The 26,324-nt window shown below is 46.9% G+C and overlaps 2 protein-coding genes across 6 annotated transcripts; one reads left to right on the plus strand and one right to left on the minus strand.

Moving 5' to 3' along the window:
- Positions 1-715: 715 nt before the first annotated feature.
- CUNH7orf49 (chromosome unknown C7orf49 homolog) lies at positions 716-6,352 on the plus strand. Of its 3 annotated transcripts, none has more exons than XM_003791601.3 (4): positions 716-1,249; positions 2,630-2,897; positions 4,507-4,582; positions 5,507-6,352. In XM_003791601.3, exons 2-4 carry the CDS (start codon positions 2,761-2,763, stop codon positions 5,759-5,761), a joined length of 468 nt encoding a protein of 155 aa, XP_003791649.1. In that variant the 5' UTR covers positions 716-1,249; positions 2,630-2,760; the 3' UTR covers positions 5,762-6,352. The 3 variants fall into 3 exon arrangements, with proteins under 3 accessions (XP_003791649.1, XP_023369979.1, XP_023369978.1); XM_023514211.1 differs by having other exon boundaries at positions 2,759-2,897; XM_023514210.1 differs by lacking the exon at positions 716-1,249 and having other exon boundaries at positions 2,521-2,897.
- An 87-nt stretch (positions 6,353-6,439) lies between these two features.
- Positions 6,440-26,324, minus strand: TMEM140 (transmembrane protein 140). 3 transcript variants are annotated; one of them, XM_023514209.1, is made up of 3 exons: positions 26,156-26,324; positions 25,756-25,930; positions 6,440-7,904 (listed from the first exon to the last, which is right to left on the minus strand). In XM_023514209.1, exon 3 carries the CDS (start codon positions 7,878-7,880, stop codon positions 7,323-7,325), a length of 558 nt encoding a protein of 185 aa, XP_023369977.1. In that variant the 5' UTR covers positions 7,881-7,904; positions 25,756-25,930; positions 26,156-26,324; the 3' UTR covers positions 6,440-7,322. The 3 variants fall into 3 exon arrangements, with proteins under 3 accessions (XP_023369977.1, XP_023369976.1, XP_012661751.1); XM_023514208.1 differs by having other exon boundaries at positions 26,057-26,324; XM_012806297.2 differs by lacking the exon at positions 25,756-25,930.

The raw sequence follows: 26,324 nt of genomic DNA on the forward strand, positions 1-26,324 counted from the left end.
GGAGAAGCCATAGGTACCAAGGCAGGTAGAAGCAAGTGCTCAAAGAGCTCAGGCCCCGAGTCTCCAAGCCTCTGTTGTGTGGATAGTAATCATTCTGTCATTAGCTGACTTGTAAAGCATATCGCCAACAGCTGTCTTGATTGCTCATTTTAGGGGCAAACCTTGTCAGATCGTTCTTTATACTTTGAAGTCCCCTGGGTGAAGGCCTCAGTCTGGGTGTTTCCTTCCCAGCTGCCTTAAGTACGGGTGATTTTTGACTAAAAATGCTAATTCCACCTGACAATTGCAGAGCTCAGCATCCAGACACCTGGGGCCCCCAATCTGAATATTAAATATTAGTGACGCCTACTTTAAGAGGATAAATGTAAGCAGAGGCTCTAATTTCTCTTTCTGCACCCAGGGGGCTCATCTTGCGTCTCTGTCCCCGGAATGCGTCCCCCAGCAGGAAGCGTTGAACTTGGCTTCTGTGGGAATCCGTGGAGGGCTTCACAAATACAGATTCCCCTTTCCTGTCCCCTAATTTATGATTCAGAGGACCCGGGAACTGACACTTCGATTTTCCTTGAGCCGGGACGCGCTGCCGGCAGGGGGCGCACCTGGGTCTCCGCGCCAGCCAGCAGCCGCGGGGCGGAGCCGGGGGTAAGGGGCGGGGCCGCTGGCGCGGGGCAGGGCCGGAAGGGGCGGGCGGACCTAGGCGCTCCGCGGGGCTGCCGGAGGTTCGCGCCGCGAGAGGCTGGGCCGGGACCGCGGGGCTTGAGGTCTGGGTGGGGCGCGGGTCCCACAACCGTCCCGAATCCGCACCCCCCCGGCTGCAGTCTGGAAGCAGGAAGAGGACGCAGGAGCCCCCGGGGGAGCACAACAGACAGTGCGCCAGGCCGAGGAGCGCCGGGGCCTTGGGCAGGGTCGGGGGGAAGCTGGTGCTGCCAGTTCCCGTGTCTGAGCAGCGGAGCCCTGCGTGGATGCTTCCTCCACGTGTTCCTTTTCGCACTTGCTGGCTCTTCCCGCAGGGCGGCAGTGGCGGTCTGTGCGAGCTCAGGGGCCTGTCCTGGAAAGAAAGCCAGCGGCGGACGGTGACTAGGGATGCTGGCAGATCGCGTTCCTGCGGGGCTTCGGTTTCATCGTGAGGAGCTTAGGATGAGATCTAAGGTCTCATCGGTCGACGTCCTTTGAGCACTGAGCTACAGAGAAGGTGCTTCTGGAAGAGGTTGCGGCCCCCTTTGAGGGACCCCGAAGCCTGGCATGATTTGAGGTCTGTAGGACCTGGCTCTTAATCCTGGAAGCCTGATTTTAAACTTATGGGACCTTGTGCTAGTTAATTAAGGCTCAGTTTCTCGTTTGTGAAATGCATTAGATGTTCACCTAAGGGTTAGACAAATTTCTGCCAACACAGAGGCACTGTGCGCTGGGCGGGCTAGTTAGATGGCAGGAATGACTATTAGCACCGTCTGAATTCTGACGAAGTGAAGGCACCTTGGCCAGGGTCTGTCCTCCGGCTGGATAGATTAGGATGATGGCGTGGTAATTTTTTTCTTATACTGTGAACAGCCATCCTGAGTGAGCAATAAATTACCACATTATGATTCAACGAGGAATATCATATTCTTTGCTGACTACCTTTTCTGGACAAACATCTCTTGGGTTAGATCTTAGGTGGAGCTTCCTGGGTGACTCTTAGGTGGCAAGCACAGAGACTTAGCCTGGTTGTCACAACCCCTACTCTTTGAGTGGGGACTGGGCTTCAGGACTGAAGGGCTGAGGTGGAACAACCTGGATAAGGCAGAGAGAAGTCAACCTAGAGCAGAGGCTGGGGGGGAGGCAGGTGAAGAAGGGGGCTGTGGATTCTGCAAATCAGGAGTCCAGCCCGGTTATGCTTTCTGCCTCCTATTGCTGGTTAAAGTTTGACCCATCAGAAGTATCTTTAAAGGAGAGGTATTGGCCAATGATAGCTTATTGTGAATCAAAACAGCCTCAGGCTAGGGGTTCAAGAACAGCCTGGGCTATATAACAAGGCCTGTTGCTACAAAACCAGCTTAAAAATTAGCAGAGTGTGGCATGAGCTACTTGGGAGGCTGAGGCGGGAAGATCACTTGAGCCCAGGAGATCAACGCTGCAGTGAGCTATGTTTGCATCCCTGCACTCCAGCCTGGGCAGAGCTAGACCTCGTCTCAAAAACCCCGAATGGCTTCAGGGTTTTTTTTAATAACTGAGCCATTATAAAGGAAATGAGAACCTGGAGTTAGGGCAGAGGAGGGGGTGGTCACTGAGAAGTATTAGAAGGGTTAGGCAGGCAGGCTGAGGACCCTGAGGACACTGGCATTTGGGGTGGTGAGGACTTTAGAGACCTCCATGTCCTTTCTTGGGGGGGGGTCATCCCTGGCCTGCACTGACCCCATTGCTGAGGAGGCTGTGGGAGGTATTTCTGCTTGCCTCTGGCTGTGGTGTGGGGCTCCTGGCATGGGGACAGGTCCTAGGGCTCTTGTCTCCCAAGCTTGTTGTAGTCCTTCTACCACACCTGCCTGCCAGTGTCTGAGTCTTCAGCCCTGCTCTCTCTCTGGGTTACCGGTAACTGGCTGGTGACTGGAAGCATTCTAGCTTATTAGAATTCACTGGGCTTTGTTCTTCTTTGTAGGATTTAAAGATTGACTCCCACTGTGGGCACGGACCTATAATTCCTGTTGTGACAAGAGAGTGGGATTTGCTTTTCTCACTTCGAAAAGCAGGTCATTAAGGTTGGGCCCTGACTTCTCTTTGTCCACAGAGATGGAAACCTTAAAATCTGAGAATAAAAAGAGGGTCCTTCCATCATGGATGACAGCTCAGGTGACCAAGAAGAGAGTGGCACCAGTGAAGGCCCCAAAGAGGAGGAGAATGGCAGCAGAGGCGGTAGCAGCAGCAAGGTGTGATACCCTTTGGTCAGAGAGCTCCTGGGATAAATCAAAAGTGGAACAAGGGGCACCCAGGCTGGGTCGAGTCTTCTTGTGTGGACAGAACAGCCAGTTAGGCGGGCAGTTCAGCCGGACAATCACTGCACTTAGGAGGTGCAGAGGCTGTGAGCAGGAGGCAGAATGAGTCGTCCCCTCCCAGACAGGCACCCGTTTCTGCCTCTTGGTGAGTGCTCTGTCAGGCCTGCAATTGTCGGCATACAGATGGTGCGTTCCACACATCAGCCAAGCTCTCAGGCCAGATATCCAATATGCCAGGCTCTTCCCTTGCGTCAAAATTATAACATCAAGTGGGCAAATCAGTGGACCGGAGTCAGATCTCTTGTTCTTCCTCTTGTGGGCATGTCTTTAAAGACACACAGGTTGTAGGGCTAGTGAGAAATCAGCATCTGGAGCAGCGCCTGTGGCTCAAAGGAGTAGGGTGCTGACCCCATATGCTAAGGTGACTAGACATCCAGCTTTTGGTGGGACAGTCCAAATCTTTAACAATTTGTCCCCGCGTCCCGCAGCGTCTTAAAAAAGTCCCGCTTTTTGGAAAGAATGCATGACAAGCTAGGGAACGGTGGGAGAACGGGAAGGGAATATACGGTTTTCAGCTGCCATGTGGCTATTTTGCCAGGATATGAGTTTTGTGTTATTTTTGTTAATTTTATAATGTTAAACTTTAATAACAAATAATTATTGAGAACTGATTATTGAGAACTGCTTATCGAAGTTCGCATTGTTGATCAGTTGTTAGAATTCAACGAGAAATATGCCAAAGAATAAAATAATACTATACATAATTTTTTAAACATATTTGTAAATTGTACTTATGTTGAAATTTAAAAAAAAATATATTACAATGCTCTTTTTGTGTTCTATGAAAATTTTTTTTGCTCCATATAGACCAAATTTTTAATTAAGAACCACCCCCACCCCTCTACCCCTGGTCAATGGTGTCCCGCTTTGCCAATGTTAAAATCTGGTCACCTTACCATATGCCAGAGGTGGTGGGTTCAAACCTAGCCCCCAGCCAAAAACAGAAAAAAAAAAAAAAAGAAATCAGCAGCTGGGAGTGGGTTGGTGGAGGGGTGGCAAGTACAGGGTTGTTGGGTCTTCAGGCCACCAGCATCCCTAGTGAAGGAAATTGTTGCCACCTTCCTGGCAGGGCACTGGGTGCTTGGCTCCTCTCTCTGACCCTCCTTTTCTAAGGTTTCTTAATTGGCCAGCCATCTGTTTGTGACTGCTGCAGTCCCCCGAATGTGTTCATGCATCCAGGCATGTTTCATTCCGGTCTCAGCCTATGGTCCCTGGTCTGCTTGCTCTCAGAGTCAACTGTCATTTCCTAGTTCCCTTATCATGGCCAAGTTGGCAGAGGAAGGGAAGCCCCCATTGTTCCCTCCTCTGTGCTGGTCACTGGGCTGCAAGGATGAGGTCACTTCTCAGCTTGGGGATGGTGGTGTCCTCATCCTGGTGGGAAGGCACAGGGAGAAGACTCTCCTGCTCTCGTCTTGCCCTCATTTTCCTCCTTGTGAGAGCTGAGACCCTCTGTCCCCCATGTGGCTTCGTGTTTCTGTTTCAGGCCCCCTGCAGTGAAGACCGTGTACTGCCTGAATGAAGCTGAACTAGTCGATGTTGCTCTGGGGATCCTGATTGAGGTAAAGTCAACTGAGTCTCTTCCTAGTCTTAGGACCAGAAGTTCTGCCTGGGCAGAAACCAGAGTAGGTCCCTGGTCCAGGTAATAAGAGAGATGCCAGTTCCGCAGGCTGCCGTGGGGAGCCGCCTCTGTCGGCCTCTCCCCAGCCTGCCCTTGCCTAGCTCTTCTGTCAGCCTCTCCCCATGTGGGTTGAGCCCCGGGGATGAACCTATGGGGCTGGACACCTGGGGAGGGCGTGAGTGTGTAAGGAGAGGGGGTGACTCTGGGTCAGTGTCCATGTGGAGGAGACACAAGCATTTACCTGTTTGTTCTTAGAAAGGGTCTCCTGGGTGAGGTGACCTCTTTTAGCCGTTGCACCTCTCCTGAGCTGAAGGCCACTGCGGTTTCCCGGCTTCCTGCAGTCATAGCTGCTTTAACAGTTGTAGCCCTTCCCAGTTCCCCAGGCCGTGATACCATGCAGTCCCTCATTCATCCTCACCATAACCCTGGGCTGTGGTTATTTCAGATACTGTCATCCCGAAGTAATTGAGACTGGGACTTTCCCTTAGTGCCACAGCTAATAAGCGACCAAATGTGGGCCCACACCCAGGTTTTGTGTCCTGGGCTCCTTCCATTCTCCACCCTGCCTTTCCAGACGCATTTTTTTCTATTTGTTTCTTTTTCCTTTCCACTGTACTATTCCTCATGCCCCTGCCTGCTTCTCTCCCAAGTGGATCCTGATTCCTTGAGGACTGTGATGAGGTGGTTGGAGGTGGGGGGGGAGGTGGGGGTGGGGGTGAAGACAGGGAGCTCAGATTTGGAAGCAGCACCTGGCCCGGTCATAGGCCGCTTTGCAATTGCCTCTGGGTACGTCACTGACAGACACACCAGTGTGTTAGGGAAGTAAAACGCATATGTCATGCTTGTCATCTCTTCTACTCCACAGAGCCACAAACAGGAAATGCCCTGGAAGCAGCTGTCTCAGGGGGGCTCAGATAACCCAGAACGCTCCCCCACCTGCTCCACATCCCCTCACACCAGTTCTGGGAGCAGCAATGAGGAAGAAAACAGTGGGAAAGACACCCCTTCCCCGGGCCTCGGCCCCTCCCTGGGACCGGGCGTTTCTGACTCTGCCTGCAGCGGAAGCCCGGAGAAGGACGAGGATGAGTTAAAATATGTCAGGGAGATATTTTTCAGCTGAGGAATGAACTGTTCACTGGACTTGATGCTGAGAGCAGCTGGAGGCAGCTGGAATTCCACAGGGGCTGCTGGGGTGGTCTCTGCTCCCCACTGTGTACCACCTTGGGCCTGGCAGATTCACCTCCAACCAGGAGCCCCAGGATGGCTGGGCCTTGTGGCTGCCTTTTAGAGTGTGTGAAAGCAAGGTTTCAAATCGTGTTTCCATTGGAATTCTCTGCACTGTGCCATCTCCCACTCAAGAGGGTCTAGAATCCTAGTCATCTGTTTTACTCAGTAACAAGTTGGAGGGAAAATGAGATCATATAGTGGTCCAACGTTTTTAGAAATACCTTTCAGAGAATAGTGCAGCTGCTAAGTATACTACAGTTTAGTCAGCACGATTTCCCCTAAGGGGATAGCCTCTTTTAAAAATAGTTTCCATCATGAGACAATCAAGGAATGAGCTGTCAGCTCTCTAGCCAGCCTGGAAGGTGGACCAACTGCCCACATCTCTCTGCCTTGTCTGGGAGCTTAAAGGTCACAGTGCACAGAACAGGAAGGCAAAGAGGCCTCCTCCCCCCACTGCTGTCCACTTGGTAATGTCCACCTGGTGGCGTCCACCTTGGCCTTGGGCAGCTGTAAAGCAGGAGTGGGACAGGAACCTGGAGGAAGTGCTGAGGACGGGAAATCACACCAGAGCCCACATTTCTGTCTCTGTATTTGGTATGGCTATGGACAGGCACAGAATGAGTAAATCAGATGTCATACAGGTTTTCCAATATACAGGTGCTGAAAAGTGCATGAAACACCCAGTGTGTAAGTCATGTTTACACCCTTCCCACTTCTGGTTGAGAAGTGGGATGTGGCATCCCGTGTGTACAGCCCTTTGTTCTGGTCACCTTCCCCTGCCCAGTATTTGGTGTACTTCTGCTCTCATCATAGGAATAATTTACCAGCGATGACTCTGCCCTTTACGTCCAGGGGCCTTTTCAGAGGAGTCTTCAAAGCCACCAAGGCTGCTTTTTGTGCCCATATGTTCCGTCTTTGTGGAGTCTGTCAGATCATTCCTGGGCCTTTTGCAATCATGTCCTGGGGAAGGGCTCATCTCGGCCCATTCCCCACAGACAGAGGAGCAAAAGCTTGCTAACCTAGGCCCAAGGACTGCCACGGTGCTCTCTGTTTTAATATTCCCATTTGTGGCCATAAACCTTCCCTGGGTTCCATTTTGGCATTTGGCAAATCAGCCTGGAAGTCTGGCCCAGAACAGGAATGCTTCCCTTTCCCCACTTCTGAGGGTAGAGTAACAGCTGCTCCGGTGGGTTAATTAAAGCTGGAATTCACGTGACAATGAGCTGCGTGGTTTTAGGGTGTCCTTGGAAGTTCTGAAGGACAAACTCCTGTACTAAGAAGCCGCAGGTGCCCCAGCCTCCCTTACCACCTGTTTGCCGCCTCAGTGCTGGGGGCTCTTCCTGCTCTGCATGGGGATCCATCTGCATTAGCTATGAAATAAGACAGTGGAGGAGACATGTCGCCGTCTCTGTGCAGTTGGAACTGAACCGTTGCATCAAGTAGCCTCCGGATAGCTAGCAGCTCTCAAGCCGGCTCTTGTCTTTCTCTGCTCTAGGAGGGAATGCAACTGCGGCCATAATCAAGAGGATAAGTAAGGCCTGGGCACAGCCCAGAGCCAGAAACCCAGGCCCCAGGAGGGAGAGCCTGACCCACTTCCACACGTAGGAGAGGAAGAGGCCCAGGCCGCTGGACAATAGCACGGAGGCTGCCGCCAGGAAGCCCACAGCTAGCTTCCACTGTTCCTTATCACTGTTGCACCAGGCCAAGAGGAGAGACAGGGGGGCAAAGAGGGTGAGCACTAGAGCCCCATACACCCCAAACCTGGCCAGGGCCAGTCCAACCCGAGGAATCCCCAGGGCCTCAAGCTCAGGGAATTGGAGACACTGTAGCGAGCTGGTGTCCTCATTCCACAGGCAGAAGTTATAGAAGCCAATTCTCAGGTTGGACAGGTCAGTGAGGTTGCCAGCCTTCCAGAGCAGAGCGTAGAACAGCAGGGAGGGGACCACGACTGTGAGGCCCAGGATGCACAGGAACGGCAGGTGTTCGCTGCACCGTGGTCTCGGGATGGCCATTTCTGTGGCCCTTTGCAAGGGGACCTGTACAGAAGTCACACCGTCAGTGTCCAGCTCTCCCTGTGGAATGTCACAAAAATGCACAGCAAACTCTTCCCTCCTACTGTGCCCACCAGCAAGGACAGGACATCTGAGGTGGCCTACAGGCAGGACCCACTTGGTCCTGTCAGCTGTCTGGTTTGAGGTCAGAAGGAAAATCTCTCCTAGGCAGCTTTGGAGGCCTGACCTGTCTTAACTGAAGTGACTTTTGACCCAAGGCTTTGCTGCAACCCAAGAACAACAAAAACAAGGCACTGGGAACATTTGTGAGGGAGTTTCTCTGATCCTTATCCAAGGTGCTTTGACCAAGGTGAAGGGTAAAGGACAAGGCTCACTTTTACTGGGGACTCGAAGGTGGAGGAGGGTGCTGGGCTTTGCCCTGGTTTCGTGACAGCCGCCAGCATTGCTATAAAAACTACCCATTGCAGGGCCATAAATCAACCAAGCAGGACTTCTGTGCTGGAGGCCACACTGGTGTGTTTTCCAAGCAGTGCAGCTCATTCTGGGTGAGCCACACCCACTGTGGAATATCATCTGCTCTGCTTGGGGTGACTCATTACTGGGTCAAGATGTCAGCTGGTGATGAGATGACATCATAGTCCTCCTTATAAAAAGTCTACAATTTTTCTTGACAACAAAAGTAATATATGTTAATTATAGAAAACTTAGAACATATTTTTAAAAGAAATAAAAAGTTACCTTTTATCCCACACATATAGAACCACTGTTACTCTCTTACCAATTTAATTATGCTGTTGAAAGTAATGCCTTTTCCTACTGGCTATTGTGAATGTTTTAAAATGTTAAAAGCTGTTGAATATTCTTACAAAACAGTTAATAACTGCATAGTAGTTCCTGTCATAGAATCCATTGCTTGGACGAGCCTGGTGTGGAATCTGATTTTTCCTTAGGCAAAATACCTAAAACAAGCAAATCACTGGGTCAAGGGGAGAAATACCTTTAGTGCACCTCCTGCGTAGCACCAAACTGACCTATACCTGGAAAACTTGGTATTTATAGTTCCTCCAGTTGTACAGAAAGTCCTCATTGTCACTCTTTTAAAAAATCTTTTCACTGCTCTTTTAATCAGAAGCGCTTCATCAAGTTGGTCTCTGAAGTAGCAGTCTGCTTTGTGTCTGTTTAGCAATATGGGATGAAACAGCTATCTATTACACATCTGGAAGTGACTGACTAGCAGCACCGTGCTACGGGTTTTGTGAGGCACAGAGCACTAGGGTCAGGATCCAGAGTAGCCTGGAAGCCCCAGCCTGTAGGGCCATGTGGTGTCAGCAGGGAGGAGAGTGGTGGTCTTGGGGAGGGATTTGGAGACAACACAGTCCTGGTCAACTTCTAGGGGGATAGCCCCCTCCTCTTTCCCAAAGCTGACCAGATGGTCACTCTGATCACAGTTATTTCACAAAACAGAAAGGGACCAAAATAACATGGGACGGTGCTGAGAGGGAGGGTTGTTCCATCAAGTGTGCCAAAAATGAGAATGAAAATTTACCAGCGAGCCCTTTGGCAGAGCCCTGGCTGGTGGTGAGCAGGAGCCTATAGAGACAGTGCGGGCTTGGGTCCACTCCGCTACAGCCTCACCTCGGATGCTGCTGGTCTGGGCCCCAGCAACACTGGACAGTCTACCTGGCTACACCCATGGCTTCTGCTCCAAAGGAGCCCGTGGGAAAGGAATCGTCATAACTCTGACAGGAGTGCAGCCATTTTAGAAAACCAGGTCAAAAACTAGCAGTCGTCTCCCCAGATTACTGGAGTTTCTCAAGGCCAGAGTTCCTAGAAACATTCTACTCATATCCTGGCCCCTAATCCTAAGAATAGACCCATATCCTGACCCTCTCCAGAGTAAGGTGACCGCGAGACAGTCCTGATTTTTAACAATTTGTCCTGTGTCCCACGGTGTTTTAAAAAAGCCCCAATTTTTGGAAAGAATGTACTACATGTTAGATAATTGCCTCAGAAAGCCCCTCCCCCCAAAAAAGTCCCTTCCTGCCCTTAAAGTTACAACCCCTCCCTTAACACAGGGAGTGGCCTGCTCACCACTGTGTGCTAGTGCTAGTTAAACAAGTGATGGCAACAAATCAGCCATTAAGATAATTTAGGTAAGTAATTTATTTCATGAATTTAGCAGACAGTACTTGTATTATTTATATTTTAAAGTGGTGGCAAAAAGTCTAGCAACAGCCTTGAAAGTGACACTTACGACTTATGAGGTATCATTATTTAAAAAATATATTGATAAGGAAAAGGTTAAATCTTGGGCATCAGCAAAAATCACAATAGAGAACAAATGGTTAGAAATATTTCATCATTTTGAAACAAACCACGTTCCATACAATAATGCACTAAAAATTGTGGGATACATACTGTCCTTACCAGGAACTAATGCTCCGAATGAATGCGTAAATGAAGTGTGGATATCAGAAAAATCACAATTAAGTGTTGAGACTTTGAAAGCCATTTTATGTGTGAAATATAATTTAACAAATTCTTGTGAAAAATTTCATGACCTTTTAAACACTGACAGCAATCTACTAAAAAAAATTCACTCAAATGAGAAATATGCCAAAGAATAAAATAATACTATACATAATTTTTTAATGTATTATATTTGTAAATTGTACTTATGTTGAAATAAAAAAAATTACAATACTATTTTTGCGTTCTATGAACATTTTTGTTGCTCCATATAGACCAAATTTTTAATTAAGAACCCCACCCCCACCCCTCCATCAATGGTGTCCTGCTTTACCAATGTTAAAATCTGGTCACCTTACTCTAGAGAAGAGCCCTAGGTGGTACTTGGGGCTCACTGCCCCATTCCAGCTACACTGATAAGACTTTTGCAGCCATGTGGAAGTGAGCTGATAGTGAGCTCAGTCTCCATTCCCTTTTACTAAAAGTCTTTCTTGGCTGGGCACCTGTGGTTCAAGTGGCTAAGGCGCCAGACACATACACCTAAGCTGGTGGGTTCGAATCTGGCCCAGGCCCGCCAAACAATGGTGGCTGCAACCAAAAAATAGCTGGGTGTTGTGGCAGATGCCTATAGTCCCAGCTACTTGGGAGCTTGAGGCAAGAGAATCGCTTAAGCCCAGGAGTTGGAGGTTGCTGTGAGCTGTGATGCCACAACACTCTACCCAGGGTGACAGCTTGAGGCTCTGTCTCAAAAAAAAAAAAAAAATTTTTTTTCCTCTCCTTCCTTGCAGACTCTTACCTAGGTTCTATGCCAGAACCTCTCAGAGTCCAGAGGGGACACTCAGAGAGGGAGGAGTGAGGGCCAACCTGTCCTCAGTGCTACTGGTCAGAGGCCCTGGAGGCTGGAGAGTTTGAAGACCCCTGTTTGAATGTAGTCGGACAATTCTTGGAGCAATGATGGATTTATCAGGAATTAAACAGGTAGCCCATACAGTATTAGGTTGGTATGATGAGGAGTTTTAACCAGTCTAGCCTATGGTTGTAGGAAAGACTCCCAGCCAAAATAATTTTGTACCGTTTTACATATTTAACAAATGTGCTTGTAAAAGGCTGTATCCATGATTTTAATGATATTTTTATAAGGATATTTTAGGGTACGGGATGGATTTCCAGGATGGAACACTGATTCACACCATAGTGCTGTAGGAAATAAGGTTCTAAGAACCAAGGGGGCTGGGGCTTGAGGGGGCCTGCTTGTTTCTCCTGTCACACTGGGCATCCAAAAAATCACCATTATTAAACATTTTACCCTGAAAACAGAACTCAATTTTAAAGAGATGAACGTGACTGCCAGAGGGGAGATTGCATCAGCCACCTCGCCTGACCTTGTCAGGCGCCGGGAGCCTTTGTTTTGACTTCCTCATTTTCTCTCAGCTGACCTTTGGGGTTTTTAAGTGGAGAGTGGAACAAAGTAATAAGCCGAGAAGCCCCAGACCAGGCATGAGAAGGAAGAGGGGAGCAACCCCTGGTTCCCTTTTTCTTTCCATCCTGTGTTGGGTCCCAGTTCCTGCACCCTGTGCCCAAGGCTGCCCCCCCCCGGCTGCTGGGACTTGGGGCTCACAGTTCTCCCCGGAGGCTCGGCTTCCATGCTTGCTTTGTGCCATCCTGCCCACTCTCAGCACTCCCAGCCCTATTTTCAGCCCACACTGGTTCAGTCATAATTAGAATGTACCTTAGGCTCCACCAGAATGTGACCTCTCTGAGGAATAGTATCTTTTTCTATACACAACAGGTGCTCTTTTTTTTGCCATGAATAAGTAAATGAAGATGCCGTTCATTCTCCTTGAGTTCTTCTGTGCCCACCTCTTAGCTGCACATAGTAACGGGACAGCAAAGCTCTTGCATGTGGGCTGCTTGTGTTGCACACGTGTGCAGCACAGAGCTGGGATGGCTGGTCCATGTGGGAAACATGGGCAGACTTCAAGCACTCAAGTGTGGAAAGGATGGAGGCCAGTCCTTGCTTCCTTTCCCAACTGTTTCCGGGAGACAACAGGCAGAGCTTGGGTTGGAAGCCCGGGGCACTCTTCTCCTCTGCTGCCCCAACAGCAGACCTGTTTTTCTTGGTTTTTAACCACCTTAGTAATGGGGCTCTCAGCACAATGAGCTTTTTAATTCCCTTCAATGATAAGCCACAGCTTCCTTCTGAGGGCCAAAGGGAAACTGCTGAGTCACTGTGGCCATTTTTAGATTAACTTTTTCCTGTTTATAATAAAGTAATCCGTGCTGATGGCAGAAAGCTAGGAAATGTGTGGAAATGTAAAGACAAACAACTTTCTGTAACTTCAAGTCATAAACATGAGTACTCAGCAGCACAGTTCTTTCTCTCACGTTGCTTTATGAAGTTGGGATCATACGAATACATGTTTGTATCCCACTTGGTGAGCATCGTCTCATGAACTAGAAATGCTTCCTAAGCACTATCTTTAAGGACTGCAGATAGCTGTATCATAGTTTATAGTTTTTACATATATCATATATTACATATAAAGCATATCCTTTATATCATTACTGTTGTGGGGGTCTTAGGCAGCCACACAGAAACTCTTCTCCCCTCCCCCTTCTCCTGTCCTCCCAAGGCAAGGATCTGGCTATCCTACCCCCTGAAATTTCCAGCCAAAAGACCCTAACTTTACAGGCAAGCTGTGGAATTCGACTACCCCAACAGCACAGTATAAAAGTGGTCTCTAACTGCCCTCCGGCACAGATGCCATCTTTGCACTTCCCAGGCGGGTCACCCTTCCCTTTCAATAAACCTGGCCTGGTTATCGGCTGCAGCCTAGTCTCTGGGTGCCATCTTTAAACCTTTCAATTATGAATAATGCTATGGTGAATATGTTTGTGAATCAATTTATCCCTCCACCAGCAGTTTAAGAGAATGCTTATCTCACGCTCCCTAGTGTTACATATCCTTGAGTCTTTTAATCTTGGATAGTGACAAATGATGAATCATTGATTTTTTTCTTTCATTAGTAAAGTTTAACATTTTCAAGTGTTCGTTGACCATCTGGATTTCTTTTGTGAAGTGCTACCTGTTCTTCTGCTTTGAAAAAAAATCATTTTGAGTTTTTTGTTTGTTGATTTATATGAGCCTTTTATAAATAAAGACTGTTTACCTTTTTAAAGTCATCATAATTGTCATAGGAAAACCTAAACCTACTGCTCCTCTAGGTCTCCTGGACTGAAACACAGCTTTAGACTCCAGGTTTCTGTGAGGGTGTGACAGTTGTCACTGAGAGCCACAGTGTGACACAGATTTAGACTCCAGGTTTCTGTGAGGGTGTGACGGTTGTCACTGAGAGCCACAGTGTGAGCAGGCCTTAGGAGGGAGATAATTTCTGCTCAGAGGGGAAGCACATTCCTGATTAAGGACATAGATGAAAAAAAGGAACCTGGTGTTCTTTTTCATAGAGAGGAAAGTTTGTAGTTCCAATCTCCATCTTCCAGGTATACTTTGTACTTTTTTCTTTACGTGCTAAAATATCTACACATATTAGCATAAATGTGATATAACTCTATTGTACACAAATATTGATCATATAATTATTTGTAACTTCTGGTTTGTCACTGCTCCTAAATGTGGCTTTACTTGGTACATTCTTATCCCAATATCTGAGATCCTCACAAAGCCCCCTTTCTCCTTTACTTTTCTTATATAGAAAACAAACACAAAACAAAACCCCCCTCATTCTGTTTCTTCAACTCATTTTTCCTTTGCAGATGCCTAATGATGTTGAGTAACCAGACTTTATACAGAGGGGGCTTACTTAGTCTCTTGCCTTTTCCCCACCCTCACCACCTGCATGCCGTGTCAATGGTGCCCTCGTGGGCTTTGCCCTTCTGACCAAGGCTAGCCTCATAGTGCACCCATGCTGTCTTTCATGTTATATGATAGCTCAGCCACCATCAGTGGAAATTCTATTTCATTCGTTGCAGCATAAATCCTTACGGTGTGCCCAGTGGAGAGGAGAGGAGTGGAGTGCTGCTAGAGAAAGTCCCCTTCCCTTAGGGTTCCCTTTCCAGGAGGACGGGGGCTAGATGGGAACATGTGAATTTCCCCACCAGTGGATAATGTCACATCCTCTACCTGGCAGGCATTCGTAGTCTGGAATTGGCTACCAAGAAAGACTCTTGCTAGCAAGGAGGCCCTGCTTCTCAGCAACATGAACGACACTCTGCTGTTCTTCCTGCTTCTTTAGGAAGAGAATGCCTGGACGCTGGCACTGCACATGTTACTTCTTAAACGTCTATGATTCTTGCTCTCTTCTCCCTCAGCTCCTGATCCAATGGCTTCTTTGGTATTTTCCGCAAACCTTGGGCAAACTCTTGACTTTTGTACTCAACATTGTCTCTCTCTGGAAGGCGTGTCTATTCAGCATGGGTTTCCCCTCCTGCCTCCCTCCCTCACCTGCTTTAGGTCTCTGTTCCAATGTCCCTTACTCAAGGAGGCTGTCTCTGGTTAGCATTTAAAAAACTGCAACACCCCACTCTGCTGCCTGCACATCGTCGCACTGGCTGCTCTTCCTCTAGAGCACTTATTTCCACCTAATAATGTAAGTGCAGTCAAACCTCCATCGCTGACCACCTCCGTGCTGACCACCTCCTCGAGATAACCTGATTTTCACAGACTGGACATGCACCACATGTAGGTGTCAGTCAGTCAGTGGGCCAAGTTCCTTACATTGTTGCCCTCTTCTGTACGCTGACCAGTTTGTTGCAGTCCTTGGGGGGCAGCTTATAGAAGGTCTACTGTATTTTGGTTACTCCCCTCTGTTTCCAGCGGAGTGTAAGCTCTATGACAGTAAGAACTTCCAGGATTCATGTAGGGTGTCTGTCATCTAGCATCATCATCTCTCTAACATCTGTGTTTTTTCTGGTCTGTCCCCAAGCCCAAGGCTGCACCTGGCACTTAGGAGGCTCTCCCAAATACCTCCTGAATGACACAAGAGTGACTGGAGGGCTGCCAGTGTGGCACGCGTGGCTTCCCCTGAATTGCTCTCTATTTCTGTGACTTAATTCTCTGTCCTGGGTCTTCTCTCTCTCTTTTTTGTTCTCCCCATTTCCTAAGTATACGTTTCTACCAGGTCATCCCAGCCTTCTGCTTCAAGAGTAGATGACTTTGAGAGAACACTGGAGATGACGGGTCCCAGCTGTGGTGGTAGCTGAGGCTGGCACCAAACAGAACAGAAGCTTTTGTTGAAATTAAAAGAACATGAAGTTCTTAGAGCCTTTCTTTCATTAATGGTTTAAGGAAGCCATAAAGGGACCAGGGAGGGGAGAAGGAGTTTGAGAAGTCTCCTCCATCAGTGCAAGCATCTGAGAAGGGGTTTGAGAAGGAATCTGACTTTATTGAGGCTTGTTAAAACTGAACACAGGCCTCAGAATCTCTTGAGCTTTTACTGTGTGCCAGGCCCTGTACCAAGCACTTAACAGGTATTAGTATTATTTTATCAGCTTTTCACAACTCCATGGAGTCTATTTACTATTTTTTCTTTTTTGAGACAGAGTCTCACTCTGTCACCCTGGATAGAACATGGTGGCATCACAGCTCACAGCAACCTCAAACTCCTAGATTCAAGCAATCCTCTTGCCTCAACCTCCTGAGTAGCTGGGGACTACAGGTATCTACCACAATGCCCAGCTAGTTTTCTATTTTTAGTAGCGATGGGGGTCCTGCTCTTGTTCAGGCTGGTCTGGAACTCCTGAGGTGATTACAGGCGTAAGCCACTGCTATTTTCATCTTCATTTTCCAGAGGAGAAAACAGACCTCTTGAGGATCAGTAACTTGTGCAAGTTCCTCCAGCCAGGGGTTGGCTGACTGTCCTGAGTGCTAAGGACATGACTCTAACATGGCGCACATCCCCAGGGCCTGGCCCCATTTGTGCACTGGCTCCTTTAATCTTCACCTTGACCCCATGCTGTGATATTATCACGGCTCCCATTCCAAGCAGTGGAGAAGGTTGGGAATGTGGGTTCTGAGCATGGACTTCAAAGCTATGTCTTGGCTTCCACTTTTCAGTTGTTTCACCTTAGATCATTTACATCCCTCTGCTCAGTTTTCTGATCCATAAAGTAAGTTTAATTATAGAACTTACTTTGTACTTAAGGAAATTAAATGAAGTACTTTATGTAGAGCACTTAGAACATTGCTTATTAAGTATGATTTAAATTATTATTATTACAGTGAGGAATCTGAGGCTCAGAGAAGTTAAGGCCAGGGCCACAGAGCCTGACAGTGGTGAGATCTTAGGGAGCCAGATAGAGCTGTGTCTACTCTCAGAGCTGACTTTTGGGGAGCTGGCCCCTGTACGTTTGGGGCAAGGACTCCAGGCACTGAGAGTTAGCAGAGCCTAATGGTGAGGAACATGGGCTATAGAGCCAGACCTCCTGGGAGCATGTCACTGTTCTGTCCCTAGTTCTGTGACTTGGGCCCATGCCTCACACCCTCATCTGTGACACATTGGCTGTCACTTTATCAGGGGCTGTGGTGGGACTGCAATGAGTTCACATGTGTGTAAACAGATTGGGCCTGGTACAGGCCTGGATGGTGTCTGCTCTGATTGTGACGCTGCAGCAATGGTTTGGGGGAGGAAAGGGAAGTGAGGGAAGGAGACCAGTGCCGTAGAGGTGGAGGGTCAGGTATATACCGAGAATGGACAGAGAAGAGGAGCACAGGGAAGGAAGTATTAGCAGAATAAAGCTGGAGCAACAGAACTTGCCAGGGTGAAGGCTGATTTGTCAGAGGAGGCCACTAGGCCTGGCTAAAATCTTTCTGGCTGAACACATTTAAGATCAGTGTGTTCATGGTTTGGGTGTGACTCTCACAAAAATAAAAAGGGAAGAAGAAAGGGAAATGTGTCATATTTCCTTTGGCAGAAACCTAAGTCCAGTTTCCAATTTCTCAAAACCGGGCTACCACAACTCTGCTGCAATGTGTTTACATGGGGGCAGCTCCCTGGATTTCACAGTTCTCTGTAGATGGCCATTCCCACCACCAAGCTCTTGGTGGGACACTATGATGTTTAATCTACTTAATTCTTCCATGTAGATATAAAAACAAAAACAGCTTTACCAGCAGAAATAGTACTATACCATGAGCTTGTGATACAAAGTCAGAAGTGTAAGTCCAGGCACTCACGTGGCGTATAGCAAGCCATTGCAATAGATGTTTAAATGGTTCCATTAATATTAACTTGCTATTTGTGCAATTGTTTTGTTGCTTATAAGCCCTCACTAGCAGATCATCCAGAACAAAGGTTACAAAAAATCGAGAGAGAGAAAAGAATCTTTAAAAATAAGAAAATCACTACAACCCAGGGAACCTATCCTCATTTGGTTTTTATTGGCAGGACCCTACATTCTGGTTTATAGGGAAATGTGATTCATGGGGTCCAAAGGAGAGTTTGAGGATCAACAGAATATAGTGACTGCCATGGCTGTCACCTGCTGGTCCTGCTCCAGCCCTCTGTCCTGCAGGTATGAAGGAGACTCCACTTGGCACTCTCTCTGTGATAAAGTCAGCATTTCTTCTTGTGACCCTATTAATGTGACACATTTTGGATGAGTCCCTAAGTCAGAGGCTCTGGAGGAGAAGTATAAACTTCACTGAGTATATACTCAGGAAGAAAAACACCAACGTATTTTTTCAAATATATAATTCTTGAAAAGCTCTGGAAGGAAATAAACAGGTAAAGTGAGGGACAGCAATGGGCAAGAAGAAGTGATGGCTCTAGATTAGAGGGGCAGGGAAGGCCTCTCTGAAGATGATTTGGTTTGAGGCCTCAAAAGGTTTTTAAAATCAGTCCCCAAGCAATTTATTAGCTAATGGAAAAAGAGAGAGAGAAGGAAAAACAAAACAAAAGAAAAGAAAAAACAAACCCAACAACTATTTTAGGTCCTCATTTCATGCCACCTACCAAAATAAATCTCACATGGATCCAAGAGTGAAATGTAATGAACAAGGAGACTAAAAAGATCTAGAAAAGATCTAGAAAATGTAGGTATTTGATTTATGAATGAGAAAATTTTCAAACGCATTTTACAAAAAAGAATTTTTTATAATCTTTGTTCTCAGCTGGAGAACAACATATTTTTCAGAACATTCTGAACTTAAAAGCAAATCAAAACTACAAAGAAAGAACTCCATAGATTTAACTATTTTAAAACGTAGATTTCTAAATACCAAAAACAACATGAATAAAATAAAAAGTCAGTGAGCATGACAAATATTTACAAGTAGGAAATAATATACTGAATGTATAAAATGTTCATGCAAACAGTTAAGGAAAGCATTACTGCATAAAAATGGACAAGGAATTCTCAAGAGATAATTCACAGAAGAAAGAATGCGTAGTTAACATAAAAAAAGATTCTTTACCTTTCTTAATATAATAAAAAAAATATGCCAAGTAAAATCACCTGTGAATTTCCCTACCAAAACTGTAGATGAAAACACTTGTTGATACTAAGAGTGTGGTGAAACTGATGACATTCTCACTCAAAGATGGTGGACGTGAAAATTTGTATAGACGTTCTGGGAGGCAGTTTGGCAATCTGCATTAAAAATATTAATAGTCCTATCTTTTTGGCCTAGTAATCCCACTTTAATAAATCTACCCTAACATAGCAATCAGAAGTGCAAATAGGTAGAAATGTTCAGCACAGAATATCTTTTGACAAAGAAAGGGAAGCAAATGAAATGCCCCATTTTAGGAGTAAATTATGACATATCAAGATGATGAAACACCTGTAGCTTTTAGAAAGAGCAAGTATAAAATCATCCTATAGAGTGTGACTGCATCTACATAAAAACGTGTAGGAGAAAGAGACTAAAGGCTAATTGTAAAATGTTAAGGTTAGCTGTGGTATCTCTGGGTAGTGGCATTATAGGTAATTGTTCTCTTTTTGCATTAGAAATATTTCCAGATTTCTGTACTATATTTATGAAAAAAGTGAAACTTACAAAACAATCATAAACAACCTTAGTTATTACACCAGGCTGGAAAGAAATTTGAGGAAGGGGAATCATGCAAAATTCAAAGAAGAATGTCGCATGACCTGAATCTCAGACATGAGATTGTGGGAGGGAAGGCATACCAAGACATAAGTTTGTCATCATGAGGAAAGAGGGAAAGTAGGAAATATGCATTTCCCCTCCTCTCATAAAGCAGATTTTATCAGTGAAGAATTGTGATGGAATTTAGCAAAACTAAACCCATATTTAAAAAAAGTCTTGACAGGCCCAGGGAAACTAACATCCCACCACGAACTCCCGTCAGGGCATGAAAAATGATAACATGGGGTATAAAAATTCCTTAGATTTTATTATATTCTTTGAGGCAATACACAGGCCTTTCTGACCATTTTAATCGTGTATGTAATTTAAGGTTTCATAGTGTCATAAACACCTTTGAGTAAGAGTTTAGCTATTGCTGGTCAGTGACCCACTTATGTTTGACTCCCAATTTTGATGAACTATGCATTCCACAAAGCAAGGTATTTATTTGTGCAAGACTCTGTGTATTTCTAACCGGTTATACTGACATTTCCTTCATTATTTTGAGGCCAGAGACATATAGGGTGATGCTGAAGACAGCGGAGGGAAGGGGATCCCATAGTAAAGGGTTAGATTTGTCAGTTTCAGGTGACATCTATGGCCTCCCAATTATAGTGGGTGAAGATTGAACTTTCTTCTTCCCAATTTTGTGTTCTGTAGTTGTGCTTTCTATCTACCTCTACCTAAATTGGTTGTATCTTAATTTCATTCAACTCAATATTCAATGTTTACAATATATGGGGGGCCTAACACAGGCACACACAAACCCTTTCCCCTCCCCCTAAGACAAAGACACAAAGGTTCTGGCTAGCCCAGCCCCTGAGAAGGTGATGCCAAAAGCCCCTAACTTGACAGGCACATTGTCCACACTCAAAAGCCCTGTATAAAGTGTCTGACTGCCCCTGGACAATGATGCCATCTGCACTGCCCAGACATAAACTTCACTCCTGCTGCAGCTTCCTCTCTGGGAATCATCGTTTTAACCTTTCTTATGGTGCCTGACTCAGATCTGGTGGTGGACTGGCTAGCTGGTGGCCTAGCTGCATCTGGCTGCCAACTGCCCAAGTCACCCCAGTTTTCTCAGACCTGAATCCAGTTGTGCCCAGATCTTATTCCGCTGACCTGTCAGAGTCCTAGAGGGATTTTGCCCCAGATGCCATTCAAATGTGAGGTCTATAAATACCTTCAAACAGAATCCGCCCCATTCTTTGAGTTGCTCAAGGCTTCTTATGTCATCACATCCCCTCACTCCTTTTTTTCTCATTCATTCATGCCTAATTAGAGGGTTTTAGTCCAAGGCTGTGCTCCCTTCTGAGATATGGGACCTCATATCATTTTGTTTTTCATTTTTGGTTCAGGCCCAACACTAGACCCTAATTTAGGCTTCTGGAGTCCTGGAAACCTCAAGTTTATCCAGGAAGGGGAAGGACATCTGAGATAATTGGAGCTGGTCCCTCTATCCTAACAGCATAGAGGGCTGTCTTCTTCAGCATTGTAAGAAATTAGGCCTCAAAAAGGCTCATCTTTTATTGCAATGTAGCTTGGCCCTAATATAAATTGGATAAAGAACAAGATCTTTGACTTTAATATCTTAAAAGACTTAAATAATTTCCTCCAAAGAAATGGCAGGCAGAGTGAATAGGCCTTTGTCTCCCTCTGCTCTTGCCCCTCTGTGCTCAATCCACCAGATACTGGTCACTCAAACTCCTCCCTTTCTATCTTCCCCTAAACTACCACCCTATCTTCCTTGCTCCACAGGGTCATCAATCCTTCCGACCACCAGGCTCCTATGTTCCCCAACTCCTTAATCCTCCCCCAGAACCCCAAGGCCCTCCCTCTCCTCCCACCTGCCAATTCCTTTACACTCCCACAGTCGCTGGTGGAGGGAGCTGTGAACCTCTTTTACAGCTTTGGGAAGTGGCCAGTGCTGCAGGAATAATACAAGTTGATGTCCTGTTTTCCCTGGGAGACTTTCACAGATGGAGAAGGGACTAGAGCTTTTCTCCACAGACCCCTCTAAGTCTATAAAGGAATTCCAGTACCTGGTCTAATCCTATGACCTCACCTGGCATGACCATCACATGATAATTAACTCTACCCTTCTCCGAGAGGAGCGGGAGAGGCTTTTTCAAGCATCCCCACAGCATGCACAATCTCCATGCTATGGACAATACCAGCACCCCAGGTGCCACTGCCATCCCCTCACCAGATCCTAATTGGCAATATCAGTCCACACACCCTGTGTGGGCAAAATACAACCACATGATTACCTGTCTCCTGGCAGGCCTAGAAAAGGCTTCTTGAAAGCAGTTAATTATGATAAACTTAGGGAAATTTATTAGGAACTCCAAGAAAATCCTGCACAATTCATGGCCCGTCTCACTGAAGCCCTCTGCTCACACACCCACTTACACCCCGCTACTCCTGAGGGAAACCTTTTCCTAAATTCATATTTTAAAAATTCCCCCAAACTCCCCAACAAGACCTCACCACAATAGTTTTTCAGGTCTTTAAAAGTCAGGAGAAATGTGCCTGACTAGATAAGCAGGGTAGAGATCATGCTAAAAGTCAAATTCTGGCCTCAGCCATTCTGAGAACTACAAAGGGCCCTCAGAAATGGACTAAACTAGCTTGAAGGGAGCTACCTGGGCTGACTATACCAAAAAAAAACACCCTACACAAGGATGGTTCATGAAAGAAATCTGACTTCTTCCTGCAGCCCAAACCACACAAATCCTTACACAACTCTACAATCTGTTTCATGTAGGAGCAACCCCCTCGAAACCTTTTATGCCCTCTAATTCTGTGCCCTACTCTCCACTCTCTTCTAACAGAAAGCTCCTCCTCCTGTACCATCCTTGAGGCCACCACCCCCACGAAGGCCTCACCTCTTCCCTCTCCCAACTACATCCATCAGGCTAGAGCCCACCTCCCGGGCCAAGACTGGCAAATAGATTATGCACACATGTTCCCTAAAAAGAAGATGAAAATCCTTTTCAGGGTGGGTCAAAGCCTTCCCTTTCTCTTCAGAGGAGGTTCGAGACAGGGTCCAGATCTTACTGACAGAAATTATTCCCATTTTGGCCTTCCCACCTCCTTTCAGAAGATGGACCAACTTTCACTTTCACATTTCCAATAACCCAAGGGGTGTCTAAAGCCCTAGGCATTGCTTGGAATCGTCACATTCCCTACTGTCCTCAATCCTCTGGGAAGGTAGACAAAGCTAACCACTTTCTAAAGCAGTGGTTCTCAACCTTCCTAATGCTGCAACCCTTTAATACAGTTAAAAGGGGTCACGACCCACAGGTTGAGAACTGCTGTAAAGTTACACCTACGTAAACTTAGAGCTAAACCTCACCTCCCTTGGCCCCAGCTTCTCCCCCTAGCTTTAACCCACTTAAGAACTCTACCCATGTAACTTTCCCTTCTAAACCCTTTTGAACTGATGTATGCCTACAATTTTCTGTTAGGAAAACTGTCACCTCTTCCTCACCACTTGGGGACTATCTCCCAACTCTTAACACTTTATGAAATCTTCTCCAGAAACATGCTGACCTTACCTTGCCCCAACCCAACCTGACCCGGGGAAGCAACATTCTCACTTAAAACCAAAGACAAAGTTCTTTTAAAAACTCACCTGAGTGCCCCCAAGGGGCTGTCCCCATCATGGAAAGGGCCATATGCGTCCTTCTTACCACCCCTACAGCAGCTAAGCTAACTGAGTTTCCCCAAACCTGATTCCTCATCTCAAAAATAAAACCTTACCCCACCCCAACAGTCCAGTATAGCTCCACCTTAACAGGCCCAACCTCCCTCAAACTCCAGATCCACCAAGGACAAATGTCCACCAAGGACATTTACTCGGCTGGGCATTTTGCTGCCGCTGCCTGTCCTGCTTAGCAGCTGACTTGTCCCAGGGCCCACAGTCTGGCCCTCCAACGGTCTGAGGGACAGTGAACTGGCCCCCTGTTTAAAATGTTTGAGGACCCCTGCTCCAGATAATACCTGAGGAACTGTGAACCATGATGACTGCCTTCCTCAACCCTCCAGAGCCCCCGTCCAGCCAGGTCATCTCCCTGCACTTCCTGCCACAGCATCTCCGAAGAGCAGTCCTCAGATTCCTCTTGATGAATTCCTCCAAGTATCCTTCCCTGATAACCCGTGGGAGCACGTCCTAAGCCCTTTTTTTTTTTTTTTTTTTTGAGACAGAGTCTCATTATGTCACTCTCGGTAGAGGTCACAGCTCACAGCAACCTCTACCTCCTGGGCTCAAGCAATTCTCTTGCCTCCGCCTCCCAGGTAGCTGGGACTACAGGTGCCCACCACAACGCCTGGCTTTTTTTTTTTTTTTTTTTTGCAGTTGTCATTGTTGTTTAGCTGGTTAGCCCAGGTTCAAGCCTGCCAGCCTCATTGTATGTGGCTGGCGCCCTACCCCCTGAGCTACAGGCACTGCCACGTAAGCCTTTTTTTTTTTTTAACCAGAGACCTCCTTTCCTCTTTCTCCCTCTGCTCTTCTCTCCTGTTCTGTCCAGTTTTAACAGGCCCCTCCTTGCCTGCTTATCTAAACACTTCCTTTACTTTAACTTACTCTATGCTCAAAAAGTGTAACTCCACCTGGCATCTAGTTGTTGGACCTGTTTACATATGTCCCTCACTTCTTATTCAGCTACACCTGCCTCCTTAAAGTACAGTTTATAAAGGGAGAGCTTTCTCTTCTTGCTCAATTACCCGGTGTAACTAATTCCCCAGTGAACATCAAAGACAAGCTAACAACCTTCTCAGGCAGCATACCCAAGCCTCAGAACCCCTACTCTCCCTCTAGAGGGCTATCTAGGGGCCTGTAGGCAAAGTAATCTCTCTGCCCTCTCAGGCTCCCCTCTAGGCATTCAAAGAGCCCAGCAGGAACTCTCAGCCTGACATTATGTAATGTCACTCTCACCATGGCCCCTTCAACTGTGTGGAGCTATCCTGGGCTTTGTCCAGCCAGGCTACTATAGCTGCCCCCCCACTCTCACAGGTTCCCACACCCAAAACTGGAACTCCCTTTTCTGTTAGGGCAGGCCTTCTGTCTGGTCTTCACTTCTTCAATGGATTAAAAGCTCTGGGGAAACTCAGGCCTCTTGCCCCTTTATCGCTCTACCCACTAACAATATCACTTATGACTTAGACCAAACCAAGTTTCACCTCTTCCCTGAGATGCAGTCTGTTTACCCCCACCTACACCACCTGCCACTGGAGGAACTCTATCTAGCAGGAACCTTTTTCCTATGGGATTCCAACAGGGCCCCTGAAAAATATGCTAGAACTCTAGAACTGGTCCTTTCCCTCAACTTTTCCACTTGCCACCAGTGTCTTTTTCCTATGTGGGACCTTTACCTATATGCCTCCCAACAAACTGGACTGGCACCTGCACTCTCCTCCTGCTTTCCCCTGATATATCTCTCCTCCCAGGCAATGAACAGGTTCTGGTCCCCCTTCATACCTTACTTAGAGCTAAGCGTTCCATCAGTTAATCCCTCTCCTGGCAGGCCTAGGCATCATGGCAGGAGTCTCTACTAGGACTGCTAGGGATTGCGACCCACCAGTTCTGACTAATATCCATTGAGCTGGCCAAAAGCCTCCCCAAAGTCTCTGATCAGTTACAACTCATAAAAACCAGGTACACTCCCTAGCTATAGTAGTTCTCCCAAACTGTAGAGGTTTGGATCCACTCACAGCTGGGGAAGGGAGCCTTTGTACTTTCTTATAGGAGGCATGCTGTTTCTATACCAATAGGTCTGGTCTTGTCCAAGAGAGCATCACCCAGCTCCAGGAACAAGCTTCACGCTGTGCTCGCAAAGTGAAAGGCCTTGGCTTGACAGCTTGTGGGGTTGCTGGATCTTTCCCCTCTTGGGCTCCCTTGCTGCAATCCTCCTGTTAGTGACCATTGCCCTTTGTGTCATCAATTCCTATCCTCATTTATTCAAGATAGGGTAAAAAAGGTGTTGGCCACAGTTGCAACACAATTCCTACCACTCCCCAAACACTCCCAATGTACCCCAAACCCATGCAGCCCTACCAACACATAACTCTTCCCACTGAAGAAGACAACGGCCCTCTCCAGCCAGAAGCAGTTTCAGAAGACAGACCAGCATCCCTGCCACCCCTTTAAGAAGGGTTGAGAATGCTGAGGGTCTAATGCAGCCTCACAAAAACTCTTTTCCTCCCCCCCTTCTCCTTCTTTTCTCCTAAGACAAGACAAAGAGGATCTGGTTAACCCACTCCCTGAGAAGTTCACACCAAAAGACCCCAACTTACAGGCAAGTGGTGGAATTGGCTCACCCCCGGAGCCCCACATAAAAGTGGTTTCTAACTGCCTCCGGTGCAGACACCATCTTTGCACTGCCCAGGCGGGTCATCTCTACTTTCAGGAAAGCTGACCCAAACTTCTCCACTCCCATGGCCACTTGTCTCTGGGTGCCATCGTTTAAACCTTTCCGTGACAGTACAGTGGGTAGATCATACAGAGGAGAGGGAAAAGAAGGTCACAAACACTGAACAGTCAATTATTTCCCATATGCTAGAATGTGTAATATCTAAGAAAACAAAATTGTCTTACGAGATGGTGGGCATCTGGGCAGCCTGTGGTGTAGGGGGAGAGGAAGAGAAACTGAAAGATTCAAAAAAATGTCAGTATTCAGTATCTGTAGGTACTTACAAAAAGGAGATTCAGAGCCCACAGGAACAGTCATGAAAAGGAGGAGGAAATCAGGGCCGTCTGGTTGGTCTTCCTTCTCGCTGGCTTTCTGATGGCAGGCTCCAGGAGGGAGGACAGTGGAGAGGGAATCAGAGATGCAGTCCTGAGCTCGTGCCTGGCTTGCAGTGCC

Source organism: Otolemur garnettii, unplaced genomic scaffold (assembly GCF_000181295.1).
Source record: "Otolemur garnettii isolate 467f Iridium unplaced genomic scaffold, OtoGar3 scaffold00049, whole genome shotgun sequence".
Classification (NCBI taxonomy): domain Eukaryota; kingdom Metazoa; phylum Chordata; class Mammalia; order Primates; family Galagidae; genus Otolemur; species Otolemur garnettii.

What these genes read in the sequence shown, in the direction of transcription:
- TMEM140 (XM_012806297.2), bottom strand. Translation starts at nt 7,880, where the DNA reads ATGGCCATCCCGAGACCACGGTGCAGCGAACACCTGCCGTTCCTGTGC.
- CUNH7orf49 (XM_003791601.3), top strand. Translation starts at nt 2,761, where the DNA reads ATGGAAACCTTAAAATCTGAGAATAAAAAGAGGGTCCTTCCATCATGG. An exon ending in GAGGCGGTAGCAGCAGCAAG is followed by an intron (nt 2,898 to 4,506) that starts GTGTGATACCCT and finishes TTTCTGTTTCAG; the next exon opens with GCCCCCTGCAGTGAAGACCG. An exon ending in CTCTGGGGATCCTGATTGAG is followed by an intron (nt 4,583 to 5,506) that starts GTAAAGTCAACT and finishes TCTACTCCACAG; the next exon opens with AGCCACAAACAGGAAATGCC.